The following is a 24718-nucleotide window of genomic DNA, read 5'->3' on the forward strand; positions in this document are numbered from 1 at the left end:
AATGCCTAGGTACTAATACTTACTGGATTGTCGAATTCTTTTCATATTAAACGTGATGGTGATGCAGATGTGTATTTTGTACTTACCTAATTAAATGTATTTTACTAAAACATTGAAACTGAACTGAAACAAAACACCGGCACCCAAACAGAAAAAAGCAATATGAATGAGTTTGAAATAACTATGACGGGAACGACGCGCTTGAAGATCATTAGGTTATTACCGCGTTTCTTGCGGTGTTTTTTTCCCTACTTTTCGCTTATAAATACTTAATTTACATACTGTCGTATTATGTCAAGCTAAACAATGCATCATTTTACCATTTTACGAAGTTGTATAGGTTCGAGAAAACTTTGTAGGTAATCTGTCGAGCACATTCCCCCCCAGAATGGTCTGATGCCTGTCCCAGGATATTTGGCTACCAATTTGAAGATGGTAGTTCATAGTACTATAGTCTTTTTCACCTTAGATAATATTCATGAGCTAGATACTAATGTTAGGGGCACGTATTTTTTTATGAACATGATTTTATCCACGTGTGCCAATTTTGAAACCGCCCGCACGCAGCGGATTCTTTACGTCCCTAAGTAAATCGATTGTTTTTTTTTAAATGTAAAACAATTGTTTTTCTCTTGTAAGCTATTTATAACCATAATGAGAAATAAATATATTTATACTGTAAGTTACTGATTCTGAGCCGCTCCTAAAAATTTGGCAACTGTTTGCAATGTCACCCTGTATAAATGTAAAATTAAGGACATTCATCCGCTATGCCAATGGACCCAGTGTACCCGCCACAGGTCAGCCGGATTCGTTCTTGAGACTGAATGTGGCTAATAAACTGTAGATTTGAGGTTTGAGTAGGTATACAGGCTGAAATTTATAATGATCTGTGACAAACTTAATTTCACGCGGGCGAATCCGTGAGCAAAAGTTAGTTATAATATCTGTATGAAGGAAAAAAAGAAAAATCTTTTATTGGCACAGTATTTATATGTATAGAATACAACTGCTTAGTATTTTTTCTGTGACATGTTGTAAGCATAGCCGGTTTTCCTTCCAACTGTTTAAGCACAATGGAAGTAGGGCGATCGGAAGGCTCCACTTAAAAATAAAAGAAAGAAAACGGGCATTGTTTTCACCATCAATCCCTATTTAAGTGACCCCTATGGTAACACATAACAGGAAATTTGTTATCATAGGGGTCACTTAAAATTAGGGATTGACGATCGATGCAATAAAAGTACAGGGTATAATTTTTAACAGATTTTAGTCGGTTCGATTCCCGGGTGTGGCAAGCGAGTTTTCGGAAATCTTTGAATGCACTTCGCTTTCTTTTTTAAACGAATGTTTTCTTTGAGTAAAATTGTCTATTTACAATATTAGTAATAGTACTTATTTTTCTAAACAACTTGAAAAAATCGTATTGCCTAAGGTGGGAATCGAACTGCCGACTTTTCCCTTGGCGGGCGGCTTAATTTTCGAGATGCGACTCTTCATAAGAACTAAAAAAAAAACTAAAACTCTTTTCATCAATTTTATTTTGTTGTTAGTAGATTTTCAATAAGAAATATCATAAAGCGTCGACATACACGTTGTATTTGTCTTAAAAAGTATAAATTTCATCACTTTCAAGGTGTAATTTTATTATGAAAGTGCATAACGTACAGTAGAATTAGTCCTACTGAAAGAAAACTGCGCTATGTTGTTAAAACGCTGGTCATCGCACTCTCCAGTCGACTTTGAGCGCACAAGCAAATTATAACCTTAATACACAAGATTGCCCCTTCTCTTTCTTGTAAGCGAGTTGTTGAACGAGTGTGAATGCTATAGCAAGGTAGCTGGAGCAGATGCGTATGCGCGGATTTAAGGTGACGTGAGACGTGCGTGATACGTTTACAAGTGAAGGAACGGTGTTTTGGTGAAATTGTGAAGAGAAATTGTGATGAAAATGTGAATTTAAAAGTAGCAGGTACAATAATTATTTTACACGTAGGTATGTACGAGCAGTGTTGATTCACATACTCGTATAGGCTACGCAAGCAATTTTATTGGTGACTTATATTTTTTGTTCGTTACATTATTAATTTTACATCTAATTTATGTTATTTTTATTAATTTGGACAACCAATAAAATAAACAAGTGGATTATACAAGAAGATATTTTAGGTACCTACATAATAGAAATAAGGGTAGCTAAGTGTATGTATAATGTATGAATGTTATTATGTTTTTTTTATCGATGGGCATAATAAATAATTTATACTGCACTATAACTACTATATTTATACTGACGTACTTACGTGCCTTTCTTTTTAGATCAATATCGAGCGATATCTTGAATAAAATTGCAATAAGTACCTACTTAATCAATTATGAACTTATAAGTACCTACCTACTTAGAAATGAAAATTGATTAAACATTTACTAGGTAGGTATAATCATCAATAGGTAGGTATAAGTAACCCTTATCACGATAATATAGGCCTTCTTACTCAGGCGATAAACATTAATTCGTCAGTAAATTAATCAGTTGCATTATCATCGCTTTAGGTATCTTATCAATTATATTATTTAAAAACAACAGGATTAAGATGTAGGGACACAGCACATCTTGACACGGTGGCATCGTAAAGCGATTAGATTAAGAAGTGTATAGTTCATAAATAATCTAGTATCGCTATACAGTTCCCAACAAATGTGGCACAACACAGAAACAGGTTAAAAGAGGCGCGCGAAGCGCGGTAGTAGAACTAGTAGGAACGATCCTTCTACAATACATAATAATAAAAATGCGAAAGTTTGTGAGGATATGGATACTTATAGGTTGTTTGTGCTCTTTCACGCAAAAACTGCTGAACGGATTTTGATGAAACTATTATAAAAGCGAAAGGTCACTGATTGATTGACTGAATGACTCACTCACTCGTCACGAAATCTCAGAAACTACAAGTGCTAGGAGTCTCAAATTTTGCATGGGGGTTCCTTTTAGAACGTAGGTGTTCACTAAGACGGGATTTTGCAAAATTCAACTCCTAAGAGTAAACGGGATCCACGCGTACTAAGTCGTAATTTATCATCATTTAGATTCTAACACATTATTTGTAGATTTCAGAGAACATGTCATAAGTCACACACGATGACGCGCGTGAAGTGGTTGGTACTGCTGTCGCTGTACGCGGCCCGCTTCGCGCAGCATCCGACGGCGCCGGTGCGCGTGAGCAACGGCTGGCTGCGCGGCGTCGTGCCCAACGAGGGCACGCATGCGCAGTACCTGGCCATTCCTTACGCTACCGTGCAGAACAGATTCCAGGTACCGAGGGCTCATTCAACTTTGTTTTTAAAGGATAAATGGTGTGTTTTTGAAGCACACTGGATTCGCCAGTACCGAGGGCTCATTTAACTTTGTTTTTAAAAGATATTTGATTGCGTATTTGAAGCACACTGGATTCGCAAATGTCGATAGAGTGGAGTTTGAAGTTTGACAGTATTAGCGCTCACCAGAGTCACCAGTTAGCCCCAAAACTGAGCATGGTTTTGCGAAATTATAACAGACGCTTCCCTCCAAAACAAAAATAAGTAACAGACTGTAAAACGAGTTCATTTAAAAATTACAGGCACCAGGACCCGAACCTACCTGGGAAGGCATCAGAGACTTCAGCGATGAGCATATCCGCTGCACACAAAGGTTCACAAGCTCCGCGATAGCAGGCCAAGAAGACTGCCTCACTCTCAACGTTTACACACCAGTCCTCCCGTCCCCAGACCTTCGTCCGGTCATGGTCTTCATCCATGGAGGCGGTTTTCGAGATGGCTCCGGCTCCCCTTTCCTCTATGGCCCTCAATATTTCATCAGACATGACGTCATTCTAGTCACATTTAACTACAGACTTGAAGTCCTTGGGTTTCTCTGTCTCGGTATCAAAGAAGCGCCTGGCAACGCTGGCTTGAAAGATCAGGTTGCAGCGTTACGATGGATCAAGAAAAACATCAAAGCTTTTGGAGGCGATCCTGATAATATAACTATATTCGGAGAAAGTGCCGGCTCAGCGTCAGTCATGTACCATCTTATATCGCACATGTCACGAGGACTGTACCATAAAGCTATCATGCAGAGTGGTTCAGCCATGTCCCCTTGGAGTTTTCAATTTGAGCCTCTTAAAACAGCTAGTTCATTAGCTTATCAACTGGGCCTTGAAACTGAGGACCCTCACGAAATATATAAATTATTCATGAGTTTCACTCCACAAGAGTTAATAAAAGCCCGTGTACCGAGAAAAGAAGGTGACATAGTCTTGTCCGAGAACATATTCGTACCTTGTGTGGAAGATAAGTTGCCAGGCGAAGAGCAGTTTCTATCAGATACACCGTACAACATAATGTCAAAAGGTCTCTATAACAAGGTTCCAATTATCATTGGATATAATAGTGCGGAAGGATACATGTTTATTGGAAAGGAAAACGACACGACGTTGTCGAAATTAAACTTTGTGGGCGGAATGCCTAGAGACCTTGAATTCCCGACTAAAGAAGAGAAATTGAAGACCGCCCAGAACTTGAAAGAACTGTATATGGGGGATGAAGAAATAACAAAAGACACTCTGGACAAGATTGCACACTTTGTTGGAGACGCAAGTATATCATTTCCGGTGGTTTTTGCAACAGATTTGTTTGTAAGAACTTCTGATAAACCGGTGTTTTCGTACAAGCTGTGTTACGATGGGTGGATGAATTTTGCTAAACGGTACTTCGGGTTTGAATCCTGGCCAGGGGCGACCCACGCCGATGAGTTGTTCTACATGTTCAAGATAAAAGTGCCGGTGCTTCTCCACGAATACATAGAGTGGGATATTATACAAAATATTACAACTATGTGGACCAATTTTGCTAAATTCGGGTAAGTTGATTCTTAAATTTTAGAATAATAGGTTTAAAGGTACGAGTTTTATAGCCCAGGTCGTTTTTTCTAGAATCAGTAATTTTATTTGTACTTTGTGTTATTTCGCAATGGCATTAAACCTCCATAAACCTCATAAAAGTGATTTCTTACTAAATTTTGAACCATAAGAATGAAATATATACTACTTTTATGGTATACTAGCTTTCCGCCCGCGGCTTCGCCCGCGTGGAATTTTGTCTGTTACAGAAAAACTTTATCGCACGCGTCCCTGTTTCTAAAACCGGGATAAAAACTATCCTATATCCTTTCCCGGGACTCAAACTATCTCTATGCCAAATTTCATCAAAATCGGTTCAGTGGTTTAGGCGTGAAAGAGAGACAGACAGACAGACAGACAGACAGACAGAGTTACTTTCACATTTATAATATTAGTATAGACATTAGTATAGATTATCAAAGTCCAAGAAAATTTGAATATCCAAAGAATATTTTAGATTCTTTGATATTATTTTGATATTATTAATTTTCTAAATTTTTTTCAGTGTCCCGACGCGGCAGTCTATGCCTCCACTTCCAAAATGGCGAGCCACAGACAAGGCAGACCCTCATGTTTTGGTCATAGACAAGGAGTTTTCCATGGCGCCTCTATGGGAAAGCGGAATTCTGCGCTTCTGGAATAGTACTTATACCAATTATAGGAGAAAAAAATGAGAATTAAAGTTTTGTTAGGTTATTAAAAGCGGCGAACTTGACCTTCACTGGTTTGGTTTTTGTTGGCGGTCAAGCTGTCCTGTCCAAATCCTTGCTACACAGGAGTTGCAGCGGTGGGAACGAGTCCCGTATAAGAGGGCCATACATGTGCCAGTACAGTCGCACAGCATTTGATTTTCTTTCTTATTATTTATAAAATAACATTCTTGCCAACGTGTAAAAAAGAAAATAAATTATGTAAATACCTTATACAATAAGGTAAAGTATGTTTTAGTTTATAAACTTTGAAGAAATATTTAAAAAAAAATTTTACTTGTAAAATTTTTAATAAAACAAACACCAGTGTCAAAAAACTATAGACCGTACGTTTTGTGCATTAAAAAAATGAAAATATGTAACAAACAAATAATCAAAGCTTTCCTCTTCAAAGTAAATAATGATATTATTACTTATAGAAATATTATATTAACTACTCAAGCGGATTTATTATAGCTGTTAATAACTATGGGCATTGTTTCTTGTGATATTAAATGAGACTGTTGTTATCTACTTAATTTTATCTAAATGTGGGTATGGCTTAAAATTATAACTAGTAATTTAAGTTTAAGGAATAGTACAGAATGACGATTCGTAGCCTATTTTTATTTTATATAAAAGATGTTCTAGATCAGTGTTTTTAACCCCATAACCATAATATGTAGAGATGAAACGGATATCCGGTAACTATCCGGTAGGCCGGATATCCGGCCTAAATTTACTATCCGGCCGGATACCGGATAGTAACTCACTATCCGGCCGGATACCGGATATTAAAAAACTACGACAATTTCCTATTAATAAAATGAAATACATTAATCTTTGAGGTAAATATCAATAGCTAGCTGGCGCTGTGTGAAATTGTCCAAAGATTTATTTATTTATTTTATTTGTTTAACTTATCGCCAAAGTTTCATTTCCCAAATGAACTTTTAGCAACTGTACTTTTCGCAACTGATTCATTTGGTCAAATTATTAATTGGCCAAATTTTACTTGGCAAATGTTTATACAGGGTGTTAGGTAAATGGGTATATGAGCCGACACTAGCCCATGTTAACATGGGCATATAAATGGTATGGTGAAGTCAGAAAATGTATATCATCATTTTAATTTTTTTAATCTTCATACAAAATAAATTTTGTAAAATCCGATTTGTATGAAAAATAAAATAATTAAAATAAAGATATCAATTTTCTGACTTCACCATACCATTTATACGCCTATGTTAACATGGGCTAGTGTCGGCTCATATACCCATTTACCTAACACCCTGTATAGCAAATGTTTTATTTTGCCAAATATTATTTCCAAATAATTTGTTTGGTCAAATCGACACTTCACATACTTACCCACCGTTGCCCACAAATCAAAAGCATAGGAACGTCATGATCATAGTTTTTACAAGAATTTTATGTAAAGCAAAGAGATTGCAGAAAACAGTATGGTTGCAGAAAGTAGGTATTGTAGAAAATAGTAGGTTAGGTTAGAACAGTGACCATTAACGCGCGAAGGCGAGCGAAGCGTGCCGCAGCAGCGGCCGCCGAGCGCTAGAATCACCTCTATTGTTAATGAATCATTTGGAAATCTCGATAAAAAGAATGAAATATGAAAATTAATATAGGTATATTTTTTTATATTAACTACCCACGAAACAAAATATTAGCCACAAGCTTATTTGTATGCCATTCTATGCACCAATCAAATTATTTTGTAAATTGTATAACGTGAAATATTTTTGCCAAATGAAACATTTGGCAAAACATACTTTGCCAAACAATAATTTGGTAAACAATAATATGCCAAAAACGACATTTGCGAATTAAAAATTTGCAATGAGTTGTTTTGCCAAATGAAAACTTGCGAAACGTTGTTTGCGATGTGATAATTTGGGAAACGTTTAAATATCTGTTAATGTCGAACGAAATATTGCCAAATAAAAAAGGCGATCTTTTTTTCACTGATGGTTTGATGACAATATGATGCATGCAGTTCAGTCAGATTACGCAACAAATAAACTAATTTAATTTTCACTATTCAATCACACACTCACGATAGCAACCGAAATCGGCCGAATTGATGTGCCCCCAAGACAAGTGGCAAAATCTGACATTCTATTCGGACGGATTCGATTTTCGACAAGTGTGACTAGTCTAGTCTACTAATAGACTCACTGATCGCGTTCGAAGCACCTGTGCGGCGCTAAACTCGTCACGACATGCAACGAGACAATGGGCCAACTATCCGGCCGCCGGATATCCGGCTATCCGGCCTAGCAGCTGGCCGGATATCCGGTATCCGGTATCCGGTCCGGCCAACTATCCGTTTCATCTCTAATAATATGTATGGGGGTACGCAACCTTTTATATGGACCATTGAACAATAATAAATAAATGGTTTTTATTAAGGGGTCCTTAAAATTGTGCTTGATTTCCTAAGGAATCCTTGGATCAAAAAGGTGAAGAAACGCTGTTCTAGATTGATCTGTCTGCGAATGTTCACCTAGAATCTAGGCTCTAAAGAAAAGGCTTTTCCACTTTCTACTCACAATAATGAAGAATTTATTAGAAATGTAACCGGATTAGGAAAATATATTTTTGGAGCATTTTTTTCTCAGTTTTTACATACCTACCTACCTACATGTACTTACTTGTAACTATATTGTTTATTATGTGTATACAAGTATTGTTTAACTACAATAAATGTTGGGTCTTTTTACACTGTTATTATTTTGTTTTTTTCAACTGATTTACATACCTAGTTTTCTACAGGTACTACCTTAGTATTAATTATAAGGCAAAGAATGTATGTCATGGGACATGGAGTTGTTACCTTTTAGTTGTTTCCTAAATAATAGACTAACGAATTTTCAAAAGAAATTGAAATTAAATAACAGCTTGTAAAAATAGGCTTCTACGATATATAATATAGAATAGATATTAAACCGATGGGTGCCGGGAATAAAGCCACAATCGACAAAACACAATTTTACAGGAGAAGAGATTTAGTGTCAATTTAGAATAATTCTAAACTACGAGGCGTATCAAAACGGTTTGTATATCAAACGATGCGTTATTTTTTCTGGAGTAACATTTAATGTGCATAAGGTTATAGCGCTTAGAATAAACTTTAAAAAAGGTAGAAATACATATTGCCGCTTCATACATTGAAAGTCGGTTCCGTAAGAGTCCATTGTGGTTTTATTCCGGTAAAAAGTGTGCAATTAATCAAACAGCAATAGTGTATTGCAGCCTCGGGCGCTGATCTGAAGGATACAGTAATAGCCGTTTGCTTGTAGAAGATTTAAATAAAAGTTTTAACATTGTATATGGCACGATTATTCCGGTCAACAAATTTAAAATGATGAATTGGAATAACGATTCAATATCCATAGTGCTTTTGGTAAATCAGGCAGTTTCAAAGATAAAATTCTGAAAAAAATTCACAAGGTGTATAGGGACCCGCAGTTTACTAAAATCACTTAATCGGAAAACTGCTGCTATGGCTATTGCGGCTTTATTCCAGGCACCCATCGAAACGTTCTTCCTTTATTGAAGTCGGTAAAAAACATTATTGAAAAAAGATATTGTTTAAACTGTCGCTGTTATATCAACCAAAAATAAATAACTTAAAACGAAATAAATAAACAACGAAATAACAGAAATAAAGAATAACCAAAAAAATAAATAATTAAATATGAAAAGGTAGTAAGTACACGTCAAAATAAGACACCTTTTTGAAGTTTATGTCCCTTTGACAAAATACAAAAAAGCAAAAAATCTGTCAAATTCTGAGAAATCGTCCGGAACCCTTTAAATTCGCATTCTTACGCACTTATTTTTTACTGAGTGCAAGTCTCCTGCATCCAATGTCAAGTGTTGGCATACTGGCCGGCCAAGCGTCCATCAGTGACCAGCCATGAGATCTTGTGAAAGGCTGCTTAAGTGCTTAGTGCACTCCGGTCAGTCGGCGACGAAACGCCAGCCGCGTCATACGAAAAAAAAGCGCAAAAACACGTTTTTAATTTTTGAGACTTACACCGGTTTGCACTGTGACGTACCGCGCTGTTGCCGCGATGCTTTTTGTCAAAACAAAACTTAGTGTTAGTGAATTGTGATATTGAATTGTGAATTTTCATAAGTAAACACAGACTAGGTTACTTGGTAGAGTATTAGTACATGGCAGGCAAAAACAGTAGGTACCATAAAAATTCTGTAAAAATCAGGTATTATTTGAAGGGATCAGGGAATCAGGGAAGCGCTGGATGCAGGCCGCTACCAATTGATCAACATGGAAAGCATTGCTGCATTGGGGGAGGCCTATGTTCAGCAGTGGACGGCCCATGGCTGAAATGATGATTATGATGATGATTAAGTACCTATGTTATAAGTATGTATAATATTAATTGTTCGCTGCTGCACCGTATATTATTACGTTGATTTACCATTAATTACTCGTAGAATTCGTCATAACATTGTTATTTCAAGTCGACAATAACCTTTTTTGGGGGATCATCAAAATGTCTAGTTGTTTGGCAACATCTGCGGCGCCGGCGCATAGCGTTGCGAAAACATAGATAAAGCGCCAAGGCCGAGGACACTGCGTTCAAGTACAGAAACAACAAAGCCTAGGTCCTTACGCTTCAGCCAAACCAACGCGTGCAGATCGCGTCCGCGATGGCGATGGCGATCACTATCTAGATCGCCCAGTCCAATGACAGGACGCGTTGATGTGAACTCTACAAAACGGGACTTTTCCCACCTCTCGTTCCCACCCCTACAACTCCTGTGTAGACAGGATCTACAGCTTGACCGCCAATAAAAACTCAACCAGTGAAGGTCAAGTTTGTCCCGGGGGATAGTTAACTGTCATTGGACCCGCAACGAAATTAATCAGAAGAACACAGGAGGAGTTCGAAGTTAAGGTTCGACTTCCCTCCGTTGCAAAGCGGATGACAGGTGACAAACAAAGGTTTATTAGTAACCTTTGTGAAAAGATATGCACCACGGACAATAAACATCAATTAATTCTACAAGGTCATACACGACATCTGATTGCCATCACGCACGCAGGCTGCACGCCTTGGTTTGGCCGTGTTTGGCTTAACTTAGGCATTTCGCACCATGTTTGATACGGACTGCGGTGTGAATCGGCCAAGAACTGTTACTGAATGGAACTTTTCCCACTAGACTTGGAGCGGTGCGAATGGAATTCGTTGGAATTCTTGTGCGATTCATACCGTTGGAAGGAAACACACGCGGAATCAAACGCGTTTAGAAATTCCAGTTTACCACATCCTTTCATCATCATCATCATTTCAGCCATAGGTACCAACCGGCCATTGTGGAAATCATTGGGAGAGGCCTATGTTCAGCAGTGGACGTCCTTGTTTTAAGAAATTATAATTTAAAGTCATAAAGGTCATTTATTTTCTGCAAATAGGCTTTAAAAAAGCGCTTTTACACGTCCCAGTATACCTTTAACCCTCCCACTGCTTCTGGACAATAAATGGCCATACTCTAAACCAGTGCTGAGAAAACGCAGAATTTATAAAAAGGCGAAAGTTTGTGAGTGTGTATGTTTGTTACTTCTTTACGTCTAAAAAGGCTGGAGAGATTTTGGATTTCTGACACCCTGGATGTTAATCCAGGGTGTCAGAAATCCAAAATCTTTAGGCTACGTTTTACCGCGGGTAACACCGCGGGGCACAGCTAGTATGCCTATAAAAGTGTTAAGGTCGGCAAGACTACTTGTTCCTATTCCGTTTAGTATACTTCCTTGATTGCCTCACATCCAGGACATGTAGGTAGGTACTTTACTCGTATTACTATTGTTTCGAAATGTACTTCCCATCACAATAATAGAGTAATTCCTTACAGATATTTGTATACATAATACATACTAAATATTTTTGTTCTAAAATAGCCCCTATAACGATGTCCCAGTGTTTAGCTTGTAGTGCATGGCATCCGTATTCAGTACATACCTACAGGATGTCCCGAGTATCAAGGATAACCTTATTACCACATACTCCACTCATCAAGGTAAAAACGTTTGTTTTATGACTCTTGCAAATGTGTATAATAATAACTCGTCTTCTTAAACAAACTTATCAAACAACCGATTGAATTTGTATATATAGAATAATAAAACCAACGCATATTTTTAAAATCAAGAAAAGTTTGTCACCACGATGCCGCGATGTATAGGTGACAGGAAGGTTGTCCCTAATTTACGGGACACCCTGTATATGTATATTTATGCCGGTCACAGACATGTGTCAAGATGTTTGTACATACATTTTTGTAAAGTTAGCATTCTTGGCAAATAACTACGATTTCCGAATGTTTTTTTTATCAGTATTTCCAAATAATATAGGGCTTTTATATGTTAAAAAGTGTCAAGTCAGGTCGCGTTCGCGTCGCCTTGGTGTCGGCTGTGTGCCACGCGTTAACGTATGTTTTGCAGTGTGTAATATTGATCAGTTCATTAAGTTGACTGTATAAAGTAGGTCGCGAAGATTATCTTTCAAATTGAATTATTAGTCTGTTACTGATGACCTTTGGCATTAAACCTAAATTATTTATTGCAAGAATCAAGCACAAAGTTTAGTAAACTTTATAAATGCAGAAAGATTATGCATAGGTCTTAGTATTTCTCGCCACGAGAACACTAATAATAGAAGAAGACACAAAAAGCAAACGCACAGCGTTTTCTTTCGACACGAATTAACACATTAATAATGCAATATTGTCCATGACATTTGATTAAAGAGTGACGCATATCGATGTTACATTTGCGATAATTTATGAACCTGAATGCAATCGTAGACTGACCCTGTTCATTCAAGTAGGCCCGACAATGTCACGCAAGGCCGTCTTATAAAACTGGTTTTGCAACCTTGACTTAGAATTTTGAATTGGCACCATAATAAGGTCTATTTTATAAAACGCTGACTAATGCATAGGTAAATCCTAAAATTACAATTGTCTTTGTCTCCGGTAGAGTAGGCAATAAAACACTCCTTTTGTTAGTGGATGTCTTAAGAAGAGGCGACTAGGGCCCTAGGTGAAATTTTTGATTTGATCTCATCTTCTAATCAAGTATGAACGTTTCCTTTATTTTTATTTGGTTAACAGCAACATGTGAACTTGCAAAGTTATCATCATCATCATCATTTCAGCCATAGGACGTCCAATACTGAACATAGGCTTCCCCTAATGATTTCCACAAAGGCCGGTTGTTAGAGGCTGGAATCCAGCGCCTTTCTTTAGGTCGTTGATCCACCGTGCTAGCAAAAAATAGTAAGTTCATAGTAAATTCATCCTTGGGTAAATTAGAGAGGGTCGTGTTCCTGCAGCCTAAATAATAAATCCTTGAAATAATGCGTTTTTTTTTTTCATTATATCGTACCTATGTGTGTGCAGATGAACTTAGACCACAAAATAATAATAAGTAATACTCAAACTCTCTCTCGATGCAGTCCCAAATTATGTAGACATGCCAATCTAGGATGCGTGCCGCGATATACTCTTATCGAAGATTTTAGACGTCAAAATGTATGTATGTATGGGCAAAATCGATAACATGGCGCGATAACCGCTTATCGCGGCGCTCATCCTATCCTAATGGACGTTGGAAAACGATTTCCATCAAACCGTGGTTATACGCTACTTATGTCGGTAATTACATGAGCACGTTATTCTTGAATAATACCAAAATTAAGTGCAGTGCATTTTGCAGTTTTTAACTTTCCCCTGCAATCGACTTGGCCTTCACTTGGTTTTGGCGGTCAAGCGGGAGATCTTGGCTACACAATTTTGGTGTGGCAACGAACTACAATGCTGGTAGGAGGTATGTCAATTTGTTTGGCATTACAATCGAAACCATCATAAAATCTTCATAATATTTAAAAATGAATCCCCTTTTGCTTGGACGCGTGATCGGCTGGACCGAATTTTCTAATTCTTTTTTGTTGCGATAATATTGTCAGATGTTCTTATGTAATAATAAATTCAAGAAATTGAGTGTACTTAACGGAAAATGTCTGTCGGGACAGGATGTTAATAATTAAATTAATTTATATTAGGCAGCTTCATCTTTGCTGTGACTGTTTATTCTGGCAAGGTCAAGTTCTGCAGTTGTTTAACCACATATTATGCGTACATGTAAATAATAATTTACAAGTTTATTGACACAAAGTACAAACTTAATGTGTGCACGTATAAGAACATCAATTGATATAGCCATTAGCTTTTGACCTTCGCATACTAATCGAGTCACTTAAACAACTGCGTCACTTCTCATCAACACAATATGTCATATACTCATAATCAAACTGTGTTATTTAATTTATGTGAAAACTGGTTCGAACCAAATATTTTTTTTTATTTCTTATAATAAAGGGTTTATAAATGACATAAGGGGGAGATTGCGTCGCAGAAATAACATCTAAGTTAAAATTTAAAAATAAAACACTTTTATCGGCCGTTGTAGTAGCTGCAACGACAACGAGTCATGGTTGTTAAACTGGACAAGTAATTAAAAAAGGTTAAATTTATGTTTCCGTTCGATATTTAATTAAACAATAAATTATTTTCAAACTTATCGAGCATTGAAAGAAAAAAAATATGAAAATACTATGTTGCTAATTTATTTCTTATGCTCAAACTGCCGCGCATGTCATACATAGTTATTAGGTATTTATTATATTTGCAATTTCTGCTGAAAATTACTACCTAAAATGAATCTTAACAATTTGTCAAAGATTATGCTTTTACAAAACATTTCAGATAGTAAGTAACTATTACTAGGTCTTTACATTATTTTTACGGCACATGCAATAGTTAAGAGTACAAAAAAGTAACATTAATATACCTACTTATTTTATTTTACTCATATACAGTTTGTCCCGAAAAGTTTAATTCAGACTGATTGGTAGCTACAAGCTCACAGACTTAGGGCTCTCACTCAGACTTCTAAAATCCGGAATAAATTCATGTCAGATGTGTCAGGAGAAGAAGACGAAATTGAATAGATGTATTCGATTTCATCCAAAGTTTGGCTCATAATACGACAAAAAGATAGCCGTTGATCCATTTATTTCCAGTTGATGTACCTAGTGGTGTAAACAGTGGCGTAACTAAACACTAACTATACCATCCGAGGCCCCGTGACAAATTAATTGGTAGCATGGCTCATGAATGAGTACTATCAACTATCATTTACGAATAAGCCAGGGAGACATATTGTTTCAGCGGTCTCACGCACCCATGTCAATCACCTATAATTATGCCTCCCATCAACGCTTCGAGACTCTGAGGTTACCTTAGCCTCTAATTTTAATAATGAGCTACTGTAAAAACTTAAGTGTGAAGGATTTGCTACACTGGATGCGTTCTGCGGTCAGGTACGTGAACGCAGCCCGCACTATGTGTACAGTATTGTCGTTCAGGGCAACCGGTCAGGTCAGGCGGGCTAGGGGCTAGACGTCAAAATGTGGGGTTATCGCGTATAGATATAGTAACGCGATACACGTTTATCACGGCGCGCATCCTAGACTTACAGTCGGACTTAGATGCGCGCCGTAATAACTTTTATCGGCGTCAAAATATATGGACAAAATCGATAAAATGGCGTGATAACTGCTTATCGCGGCGCGCATCCTAGACCTACAGGACAAGATAATCTGTCAGCGGTCGTGACAAGGCAATCTGTCAGCGTTGCGGTTTGCGTTCTTTGCTCGTGCCTGTACCGTCAGGCCGCATCAAGTAAAATGTATACAGGGTGGAAACGATAAGTGATCTCACTCGATTATTTCTAAACTATACAAGGTATCGAAAAATTGGTTACTGATCCTGAAAGTGCTTCTCGAGCTCTTTCAAACGGTACCAATAGTAGGTTACAGAATAAACCGGATTTATCCAAGAAATCAATATTTCCATCTTCCATACTAAATGTATGTGTCTGTCAACGTGAAATTGTGAACTCTGTCAGTTAATAATATAATGCGTTAGATTGTAAACTAACAGTGGGTTAGGTTAGGTTAGATTGTAATTTAACTACGTCAGATTATAATCTGACGGAATTCACAATTTTACGGTGACATGTCTATACCTACGAATTGTAATTTTTAACTCATAAATTGCATTTTTATGTAAAAATATTTATGGAAATTATTACTTTTAGGGTTTACTTGCTAATATTATCAAGAGATGAGTGCCATGATTGTGGTAGTACTAAATGTATGGAAGATGGAAACATTGAATTTTTGGATAAATCCAGTCTATTCTGTAAACTAATGGTACCGTTAGAAAGAGCTTGTGAAGCACTTTCAGGATCAGTAACCAGTTTTTCGATAGACCTTGAATAGTTTAGAAATAATCGAGTGAGATCGCTTATCGTTTCCACCCTGTAGAGACCGATAATGTTGTTCATACATATGCGGGCTGCGTTCATTTTAACCTGAGCGCAGAACGCAGTGTGGCAAATCCTTTAACTCATTGTCATTGCTATTATTATAAGTGTCTGTGTACAGTAAACAAATATCATGCTACTCGAAGGTGAGAACTCGGTCTGGATTGACGTGTTTTGTGAGTTGTGACTTATAATATTTCAATATTAATTAATTTCGAGTTTGCCAAATCCATCAGAGGAAGCTACATTTAAATTGTAAGTAGAGCGTAAATATGAAAACTATTTAACTTTAATATTTTTACTTAAGTAGGACTTTTTTATGATTGACAAATGATTAATTTGTGTGTTGACGAGTTATACGTTAAATCAAAAATATCACGTGTTGTGGTGAACGCCGGACTACTATACAATGTCAAAGGTCGGGGGTTCGACCCCCGCAGACTGTATTACTGTGCGTGGTCTGGGTGTTTACTTTATGTAATATGTATGTATTTATAAGAACTAATTAGGTATGTTTTTAATGTTTATTTTTAATCGTTGTCTGGTACATACATCACCTGCATAGTTTGGGACTGGATGGCGCGGTGAAGTTCAAGTATATTTAATTAATAATGTTGAAGTATAAATTATTCATATACATACTACATAATAAAATGCGTGCATATTCATTACTTCAAGTTGATTACCGTCTTTAAAATATAGCACAATATAAAGTAGGCAAAAACTAAGTTATCAAAAGATGTAGATTTATTCAGCATTTTTGAAATATTAATTCGTCAAAAAATGTTTGTGAGTTTTAGCAGTTTGTGGTCTGTCTGTAGTACCTACATATAAAACTAGTTCACGGATCTGTCCAATATAATGATTAAATAATGTTTTGACTAGTCTTATCAAATTAGAATTAACATTAACTAATACTATGATAAGTAATGTTCGAGGGAATATGATCTTGGCATCTTGTAGAATTTTCCACGCCCCGTAAGAATTAAGAGTAACTATTATTGGTACTTACTTATTATTATTATTAAATTACGTCTCAGGTCAAGGGCAAAATTCCTCTCACCCCTTGTCAATGAAGGTTGTCGTCAGGGACAAAGGGTGACAGGAATTTTTGTTTAAAAATCTTGTAATAAAAGAAGAAGCATGAATGAATAGGTTCCACCTTCAGCCTGATCATCACGTACCGAGCAAACCAAGAGTTTTCTCGTTGTGGTTTTCTAAAATGTTTTTGATAGGTTAGGTTCAGTTTTCGAGCTAGGTTAGGTTTTCGAGGTTTCTCGAATTAGGTTTTCTAGTTAAGCAGCAATCCCGTCAATAATAAGTATTTAATAATATTTTGATCCCTACCATATCATTGAATAATACAAGTCATTTACTATTATTTCTGCCACAAAATAGTTTTGGAAAGTGGAAATGAATATTCTCCACCGGAATTAGGCAAAAAACGAGTTTGTTGAAATTCACCCATAAGCGCCCTGGAAAGAAGAGCCTATGTACTGAATAAAAGTTTTGACTTTGGCTCACTCAGCTTAGCACCAAAATGACAAGTCCTAATTCTTAGTAAAGTATGGCTAAAGCAGGCATCAGCTAGAAAGAACCAGATATGAAATGGATGGTGCTGGTGACCTTCATTGCGGTGAATGTGGTCCAGCTGCCGTCTCCACTGGTGAGGACCAAGGATGGGCTGGTGCGGGGCAGGGTCGTGGGCGCTGGAAGATTCCACCTCTTCCTCGGTATACCGTACGGGACTGTGGACAAGAGGAACCGGTTTCAGGTGAGACAATCTTGATTTTCTCTTTTTTTTAAATCTTGTTTTTAAAGGACGGCTTGACAGCGACCTCAAATTAATTACAACTCGTTTGTGAAATAAAGAGTAGAACGCGTGCGGTGGTTCCGTGCATTGGCATACATAGATCAGGTGTAGCTACCGCCGTATCAGCCGTATCAATGATACGGGGCCCCAGGATCTTCCTGGGCATTCCCTAAGCATTTGCCTATTCTGAAGTAGGCAAATGCTTAGGGAAGATCGGTAATTTGGCAATGACTTTTTTAGACGAAAAAAAGTTCCTTGATCTAATGACGTTTTCAGTACCTACTATTGCCTACTACAATTTTGTATACATATAGATAGATAAATAAACTGACTAGTTTTGAAATGTTGTTGTGACTGTGACAGAAGGGCAAAATAAAATGACCTTACTTATGTTCCAATGTACCTTAATGGAACCCTAAAAATATAAGTAGGTATGGACATGTTTCTCATCTCAGAACGTATAAACCAGGAAAAACAACAGTCAATGTTGCATGCCGTTAAAAGTTATGATAATTAACAAACTAAGTTGTATGCTTTTATTAATTTAATTTAATGTAGGTACTTAAAGTTGTTTCCTTACAATTGAAATAATAACCCTCCTTCTGGCGCAGTCGGGTAAAAACATTTTTTTTTCCAACTTCACAATAGGTTATTTTTCCGAAAATAATTTATGTTGGTATTGATAATAAAAAAATATACTGCAAAAAGTTGGTATTCATAATTTATTTTGGGTTCACTGCGGTCATAAGCATTCACATTTTTTACTGTAAAATGAAAAAGTTGTTTTTGCTTAGTAAGGAACTCAGTCTACATACCTAGTAGGTACAGGTAAAAAAGAATAACCTTTTAACTTGTGCCAGCGAATCGAGACACAATAGAAATCAATTGTTGCCGCAGTCTCATGTGCCCACTTTTAAGCTGAGTTGCACCACCTAACTTTAACCGTAACTAGGTATAACGATAACCGGTGATTTTTGTATGGTTTTTGACAGATTTTTGACGTTTGTTAAAGTTAAAGTAAGATGGTACAACCCAACCTTAGTGTTCCATGAGCTAAGGAAAATAACCTAATTATACCTGGTGTTATAATTTCTGTAATGTATGGTCTGAAATTGTGGCAGGTTGATTATCTGGAGACTCAAGGGGCTCAGTTTTTCTATTATTACCGCCTGAAAGTCTGAAATACAATAATATTAATATTTTCAAGGTTCTTAAATTGTTACTTTAGCAATTACCTATTATTATTCACCAACAAAAATAACTTTTCCAGGCCCCATTGCCTCCTCCGAAATGGGAAGGGATCCTCGATGCCATCAACGAGAACACTTGGTGCACTCAGCGGGTAGGCAAGTCCTCCATCACCGTAGGCAAGCCCGACTGCCTCAAACTCAACATCAACGCTCCCGCCAACGCCAAGCCTGGAGACAGGCTCCCAGTCATGGTCTTCATCCACGGAGGATGCTTCTTCGAAGGCATGGGCACCCCTTTCGTTTACGGAGGTGACTTCTTCACCGAACATGGCGTTATATACGTCGGCATCAACTACCGATTGAGCGTTGAAGGCTTTCTATGTCTAGGCATCAAAGAAGCCCCAGGAAACGCTGGCCTAAAAGACCAAGTGGCCGCCTTGAGATGGATCAAAGAAAACATACGCGAATTTGGAGGAGATCCTGATAACGTCACCTTATTCGGAGAGAGCGCGGGCGCTGTTTCAATTTCTTTTCTTCTTCTTTCCACGTCAGCAAGAGGTCTTTTCAGCAAAGTCATCTTACAAAGCGGGTCTGCGCTCTCTCCTTGGGGACTGCAACACGATCCGATCAAAACTGCCAGCAATATAGCCAGAGAATTTGGTCAGAATTCAACTGACCCTCAGGAAATCTATGAGACCCTATCTAAAAGAAGTCCCGATGAGCTGATTAACGCAATAAAGTATTCGGAACGCAAGAACTGGATAACAGCTGAGACGTTGTTCGTGCCTTGTATAGAAGAACCTTTGCCTGGTGTAGAGCCGATTATAACTGAGTTTCCTACTACGTTGATAAAGACAGGGAACTACACGAAAGTGCCGATGATAATCGGCTTCAACGATAATGAGGGTATATTTTTCGTGGGCAAGGATTACGGGACATCGTTGAAGAAGGTCGACACTGCGGAGACTCTTCAGCCCGACCTGGTGTTCCCAAGTGCTGAAGCGAAGAATTCGACAGTGGAAAGAATAGAGAAGCATTACTTCTCGTCTGGGAAGGATGAGTTGATAATGGATATGGTGGATCTGTACTCGGACGTGCACTTCAAGTACCCGTCGGTGCTGGTGTCGGAACTGTACTCTAAGACCAGCGATCAGCCGGTGTTCTACTACTTGTTCAAGTACAGCGGGCTGATAAACGTGGGGAAGACGTTGGTGTATTTTATAGGTAAGATACTTTATACGTATCAACTAGTTTTATAACGTCATATTCGTATCATACACAACTATACTCAAGTAACTCAACACAACAATCAATGGCCCAATCAAGAGAGTATGGTTGAGTTGCAGCACCTAACTTTGACCGTAACTATAACGACAACCTGTGCTTTTAGTATGGAGTTAGTCAGATTTTTGACGTTTGGTAAAGTTAAAGTAAGATGGTGCAACCAAGGCTAAGTGCGTTAAAAGACCTTTTAAAGTAACTAAGCTGTAGGTACTTTACGTACAGTAACAGCATCAAAAATTACATTACAACTACGTAAATACACAAAATATAACAGAAGGTAAACTCCATACTAAGCGCGCTCGAGCCACGCACACATAGACACCGCTCACGTACGCGTTATTAAGACTGTCTTGGACGAATGCGAGGCGCGACTGCGTTCGCTTGAGTGACGCTGCTCACGCGTTCGTAAAATTATTTTGTTTCTGCGAAATTTAGTGAACAATAAAAAAGGGGTATTATAACATTTGTTAAGTAGACGGTTGCTTACACTCAACATTAAAAACTAAATTTTCGTTTTTGAAACTAACAGTTGATTCCGGGAGGTAAGTCCTATTTATTTGTATTTCAATAGTTCGTTTAACGTTGACAAATTGAAAGCCAACTCAATTATTAGGAATATCGAATTGTTTTAGAGAGGTTTTAGGAATTATTGGTATATAATAGTGTCAACCACTCAACTAAATACTACTTCCTTCTCGTGTATTTGTTTGCAAACTATTACTATAATAACGTACTAAACATAACTGCATAAGTATACGTGGATATCTGTTTTGTCTTTCTTCCATAGTATTAAGAGTAACATTTTTCTATCATAACGAAATAAACGCAACACATGACAAGACAACCCTAGCGCGACGGCCGAGCGTGCGAGCGAGAGAGGTATGCAAAGCGAGGTACATACATGAGTTTACCTTCTGTTATATTTTGTGGTAAATACGAGTAATTATGTTTGATTATAAGTCTTTATTTCACGTGGCCAGCATGTATAGGTGTAATTACGCGCACAGTTATAACCAGTTTACAATAATTACTTGTGTACCTACACAACAACAACGTATTTATCAGGGCTCTTTACGATTGTCAAGGTAAATTGGCACGAGTACGAGTAGGTATAACCTACATGCCAAACATCAAATACAAAGACAAAGACAAAGATATTTATTTGCAAAGAATAGGTTGATACAGATAGTATTGTAAATACAAAGTGCTCTATTCTGCTAATATACATTAACATGCAAATTTTTGTCCAGAAATTCCTGAACACTGTAAAAGCAGGAAGTGGTCAGCCATTCCCTAAGCTTTCTGGTCATTACTTTTGCAGAACCTATTTTAAATCTTTCAGGAATTTTGTTATAAACGTTGTTTGTTTAAAAAATTTAAATCGATCAATTTAGTAGTACAACAAACTCGCGGTCATAAAAGGAGATTGTCGCGGCTATTGCTGAAAAAACGTAGCGTGCCCCATGCACGTATTTTAATTAAAATATATTTATTTACTAGCGGCTGCCCGCGACTTCGTAGGCGTGGATCCCGTTTTACCCCCTAAGGAGTGGAGTTTCGTAAAATCCGTTCTTAGTGAGACCTATGTTCTAAAAGGAACCCTCATGCAAAATTTGAGACACCTAGCACTTGTAGTTTGTGAGATTTCGTGATGAGTGAGTGAATCAGTCAGTGACCTTTCGCTATTATAAATATAGATAAAATCGTATTTATTTAATTACTTATTTATTTACAGGAGCAGAAGGAGCATCTCACGCCGATGAGTTGCTCTACATGTTCCGGCCGCACGCACTGCCGATGGTCGCCGCCCAAACCTTCGAGGGCCTGATGATGGAGCGCCTCACCACTCTATGGACCAATTTCGCCAAATACAGGTAAACTAAAGATGCTATTCCACCCATAAGGAGGACCGACGACATCGTAAATGTAGCAGGAAGACGCTGGACGCAGGTCGCTACCAACCGGGCCACATGGAAAGCATTGGGGGTGGCCTATGTTCAGCAGTGGACGTCCTATCGCTGAGATGTCCGTCCGTCCTTTGATGATGATGATGAAAGATGCTTTTCGAAACGTGCTGCCAACTGTAACTGTCAACAGCAAGTGCAGCAGCGGCTGCATGAGTGAAATGGTCGGATTGGCCACTCGAGATCCGAGGATCGCGGGTTCGAATCCCGCCGCCTCCGGACTATGTGGCGAACCCACTCGTAAAGAGAAGCACAAAAGATCCCAATGGGCCGACGTGCACTACGACTAGGCGTGGCCTTTCACAAGATACGATATCCCACTCGTAACACAAGCATATTTAGCTCACCACGAACTTAACGGGACTATTAGTAATTTCTACGATACAATTACTTTTTTCTTAAAAATTGGAAGTAGCCAGCCTTTGTGTTGTGAATAAAAAAACTCATTTTATTTTTGCAAGTAGGCTTTTAAAAAGTACTTTTACACGGCCCAGTTTGTGGCCCAGTATTAACCCTACCACTGCTTCGGGACAATAAATGGGCCAATATGTTCAGCAGTGGACGTCCTATGGCTGAAATGATGATGATGATGATGAATTATTTATTATTTATTTTTTCAGTAACCCCACGCCACGGACATCCCGGCTGCTCCCGATAAAGTGGCGCCCCAGCCGGGAGTCGATCCCGCGCGCCTTGGTCATCGACCACGAGTTCTCCACCGCTCCTATGTGGCACGAACAAACCATGCGGCTGTGGAACGACATATACAGTCAGTTTAGGAGGAAAGAATATGGTTTTCAGCAGTATAGAAGGAATAGTACAAAAAATTGCTGTGGTAGAAGGCGTTCTTGATAGTTCAATAAATAACATGAAAATCTCTTAGTTACTTGTACTTTTCATGTGATGCGCATTTCGGCACGCATGCGGATCAGGGCCCAAAAATTTTCAACTGCAACGCGACTGGACGACGAACGAAAATCAGCTGTTTTGACAAATCCGTATCGCGGTGTCGTTTTGAGAGCTCCTTCAAATGAAGCTGTAACGTAATCGGAGTGCAATTGAACCTTTGAGTAGAAGCTGAAAGGAAAAGGGCACAAAATTAATGGATGATGTTGAAATATTAAAAAACACCTCTTCATACTAAATAAATACAGTGATTTGGTACGGGAATTGTTTTTTGGGATTTCGGTGTTAATCCCGTAAGAAAAGTAGTTGTATTGAAGTAAATAAGCTCTTTTGGGGCACTATACAATTTTTCAAATGAATTGAAAGTACCTTACTATCCTTTATTGTAAAAAAAACTTTTATTGTAAAAACATGTAGGAAAAAATATAATGAACATGCCATAGCATAGTTAATTGTAAAAAAGAAGATAATTTCGTTTTCGTTATTTAAACCAAAAACTTTATGTATGGTGATGAAGCTCTAGTCCAATTTAAATTATTATTTTAGGTAGTTAATATGCTTTTGTAGAAGCATTGTCTTTGTACAATTACACTTTATACTTTGGGAATGAATTAAAAGGAATAAAAAATATTTGAAATAGTGTATTATTTTTATTTAGGTGATCGTTATAGTAATTAGCCAATACATAGTTATTGGCCAACTTGCCTAAAATGAAAAGAAACGAGCCTAATGGAAGTTATTAAGAGAGGAAAAGAGACAAATATTTTTTCTGAGCAATACGCAGTCCAATGTAGTAAATATTTTTGTCTCTTACTTATTAATAATCTAATATGCCAATAACTATGTATAGGCCAATTACTATAGCAATCACCTACATACTACCACAGAATACATAATGATACTACTTACAAAATGTATGCTTGGGTTTTGAAGCTTAATTTAGAAGTGGGTATTTTAAAATTATTGTTTAAAAGTTTCTGCTACCCAATATTTAGTGACCACTAAAGTTTAAATCAGGAGATCCGCAGGAGAACTATAGTGACTGACATAGCACGCAGAATCGCTAAAATCAAGTGGCAGTGGGCGGGGCACATAGCTCGCAGAGCTGATGGCCGCTGGGACAGAAAAGTTCTCGAGTGGCGACCACGAGCTGGAAGACGTAGTATGCGCAGGCCTCCCACTAGGTGGAGCGACGATCTGGTGAAGGTCGCGGGAGGTGCCTGGGTGCGGGCGACGCAGGACCGGTCTTTGTGGAAATCCTTGGGCGAGGCCTTTGTCCAGCAGTGGACGTCATTCGGCTGAAACGAACGAAATTTTTAAACTAAAAACTTGGTTTTAATTGATTTTAAAATACAAAGGGCTACGTTGTTAAAGGGATCGAGTGTGAAACAACGTAGATACCGGATATTATACTCTTTGCTTTACCATATCTCAATATAAATTGCAGGAAATCTCTCGAATATGGGATTTTATGTTTGCGAAGGATTCTTTAAACATTGA

At 37.8% G+C, this 24718-nt stretch overlaps 1 protein-coding gene across 1 annotated transcript; it reads left to right on the top strand.

Moving 5' to 3' along the window:
- Window positions 1–1768: 1768 nt before the first annotated feature.
- On the top strand, window positions 1769–23857 carry LOC135080164 (uncharacterized). The gene is made up of 8 exons (XM_063974847.1): window positions 1769–1972; window positions 3109–3313; window positions 3618–4897; window positions 5443–5608; window positions 17653–17835; window positions 19145–20288; window positions 22084–22222; window positions 22933–23857. Exons 2-8 carry the CDS (start codon window positions 3140–3142, stop codon window positions 23162–23164), a joined length of 3318 nt encoding a protein of 1105 aa, XP_063830917.1. The 5' UTR covers window positions 1769–1972; window positions 3109–3139; the 3' UTR covers window positions 23165–23857.
- Window positions 23858–24718: the final 861 nt, after the last annotated feature.

Source organism: Ostrinia nubilalis, chromosome 17 (genome assembly GCF_963855985.1).
Source record: "Ostrinia nubilalis chromosome 17, ilOstNubi1.1, whole genome shotgun sequence".
NCBI classification, from domain to species: Eukaryota; Metazoa; Arthropoda; class Insecta; order Lepidoptera; family Crambidae; genus Ostrinia; species Ostrinia nubilalis.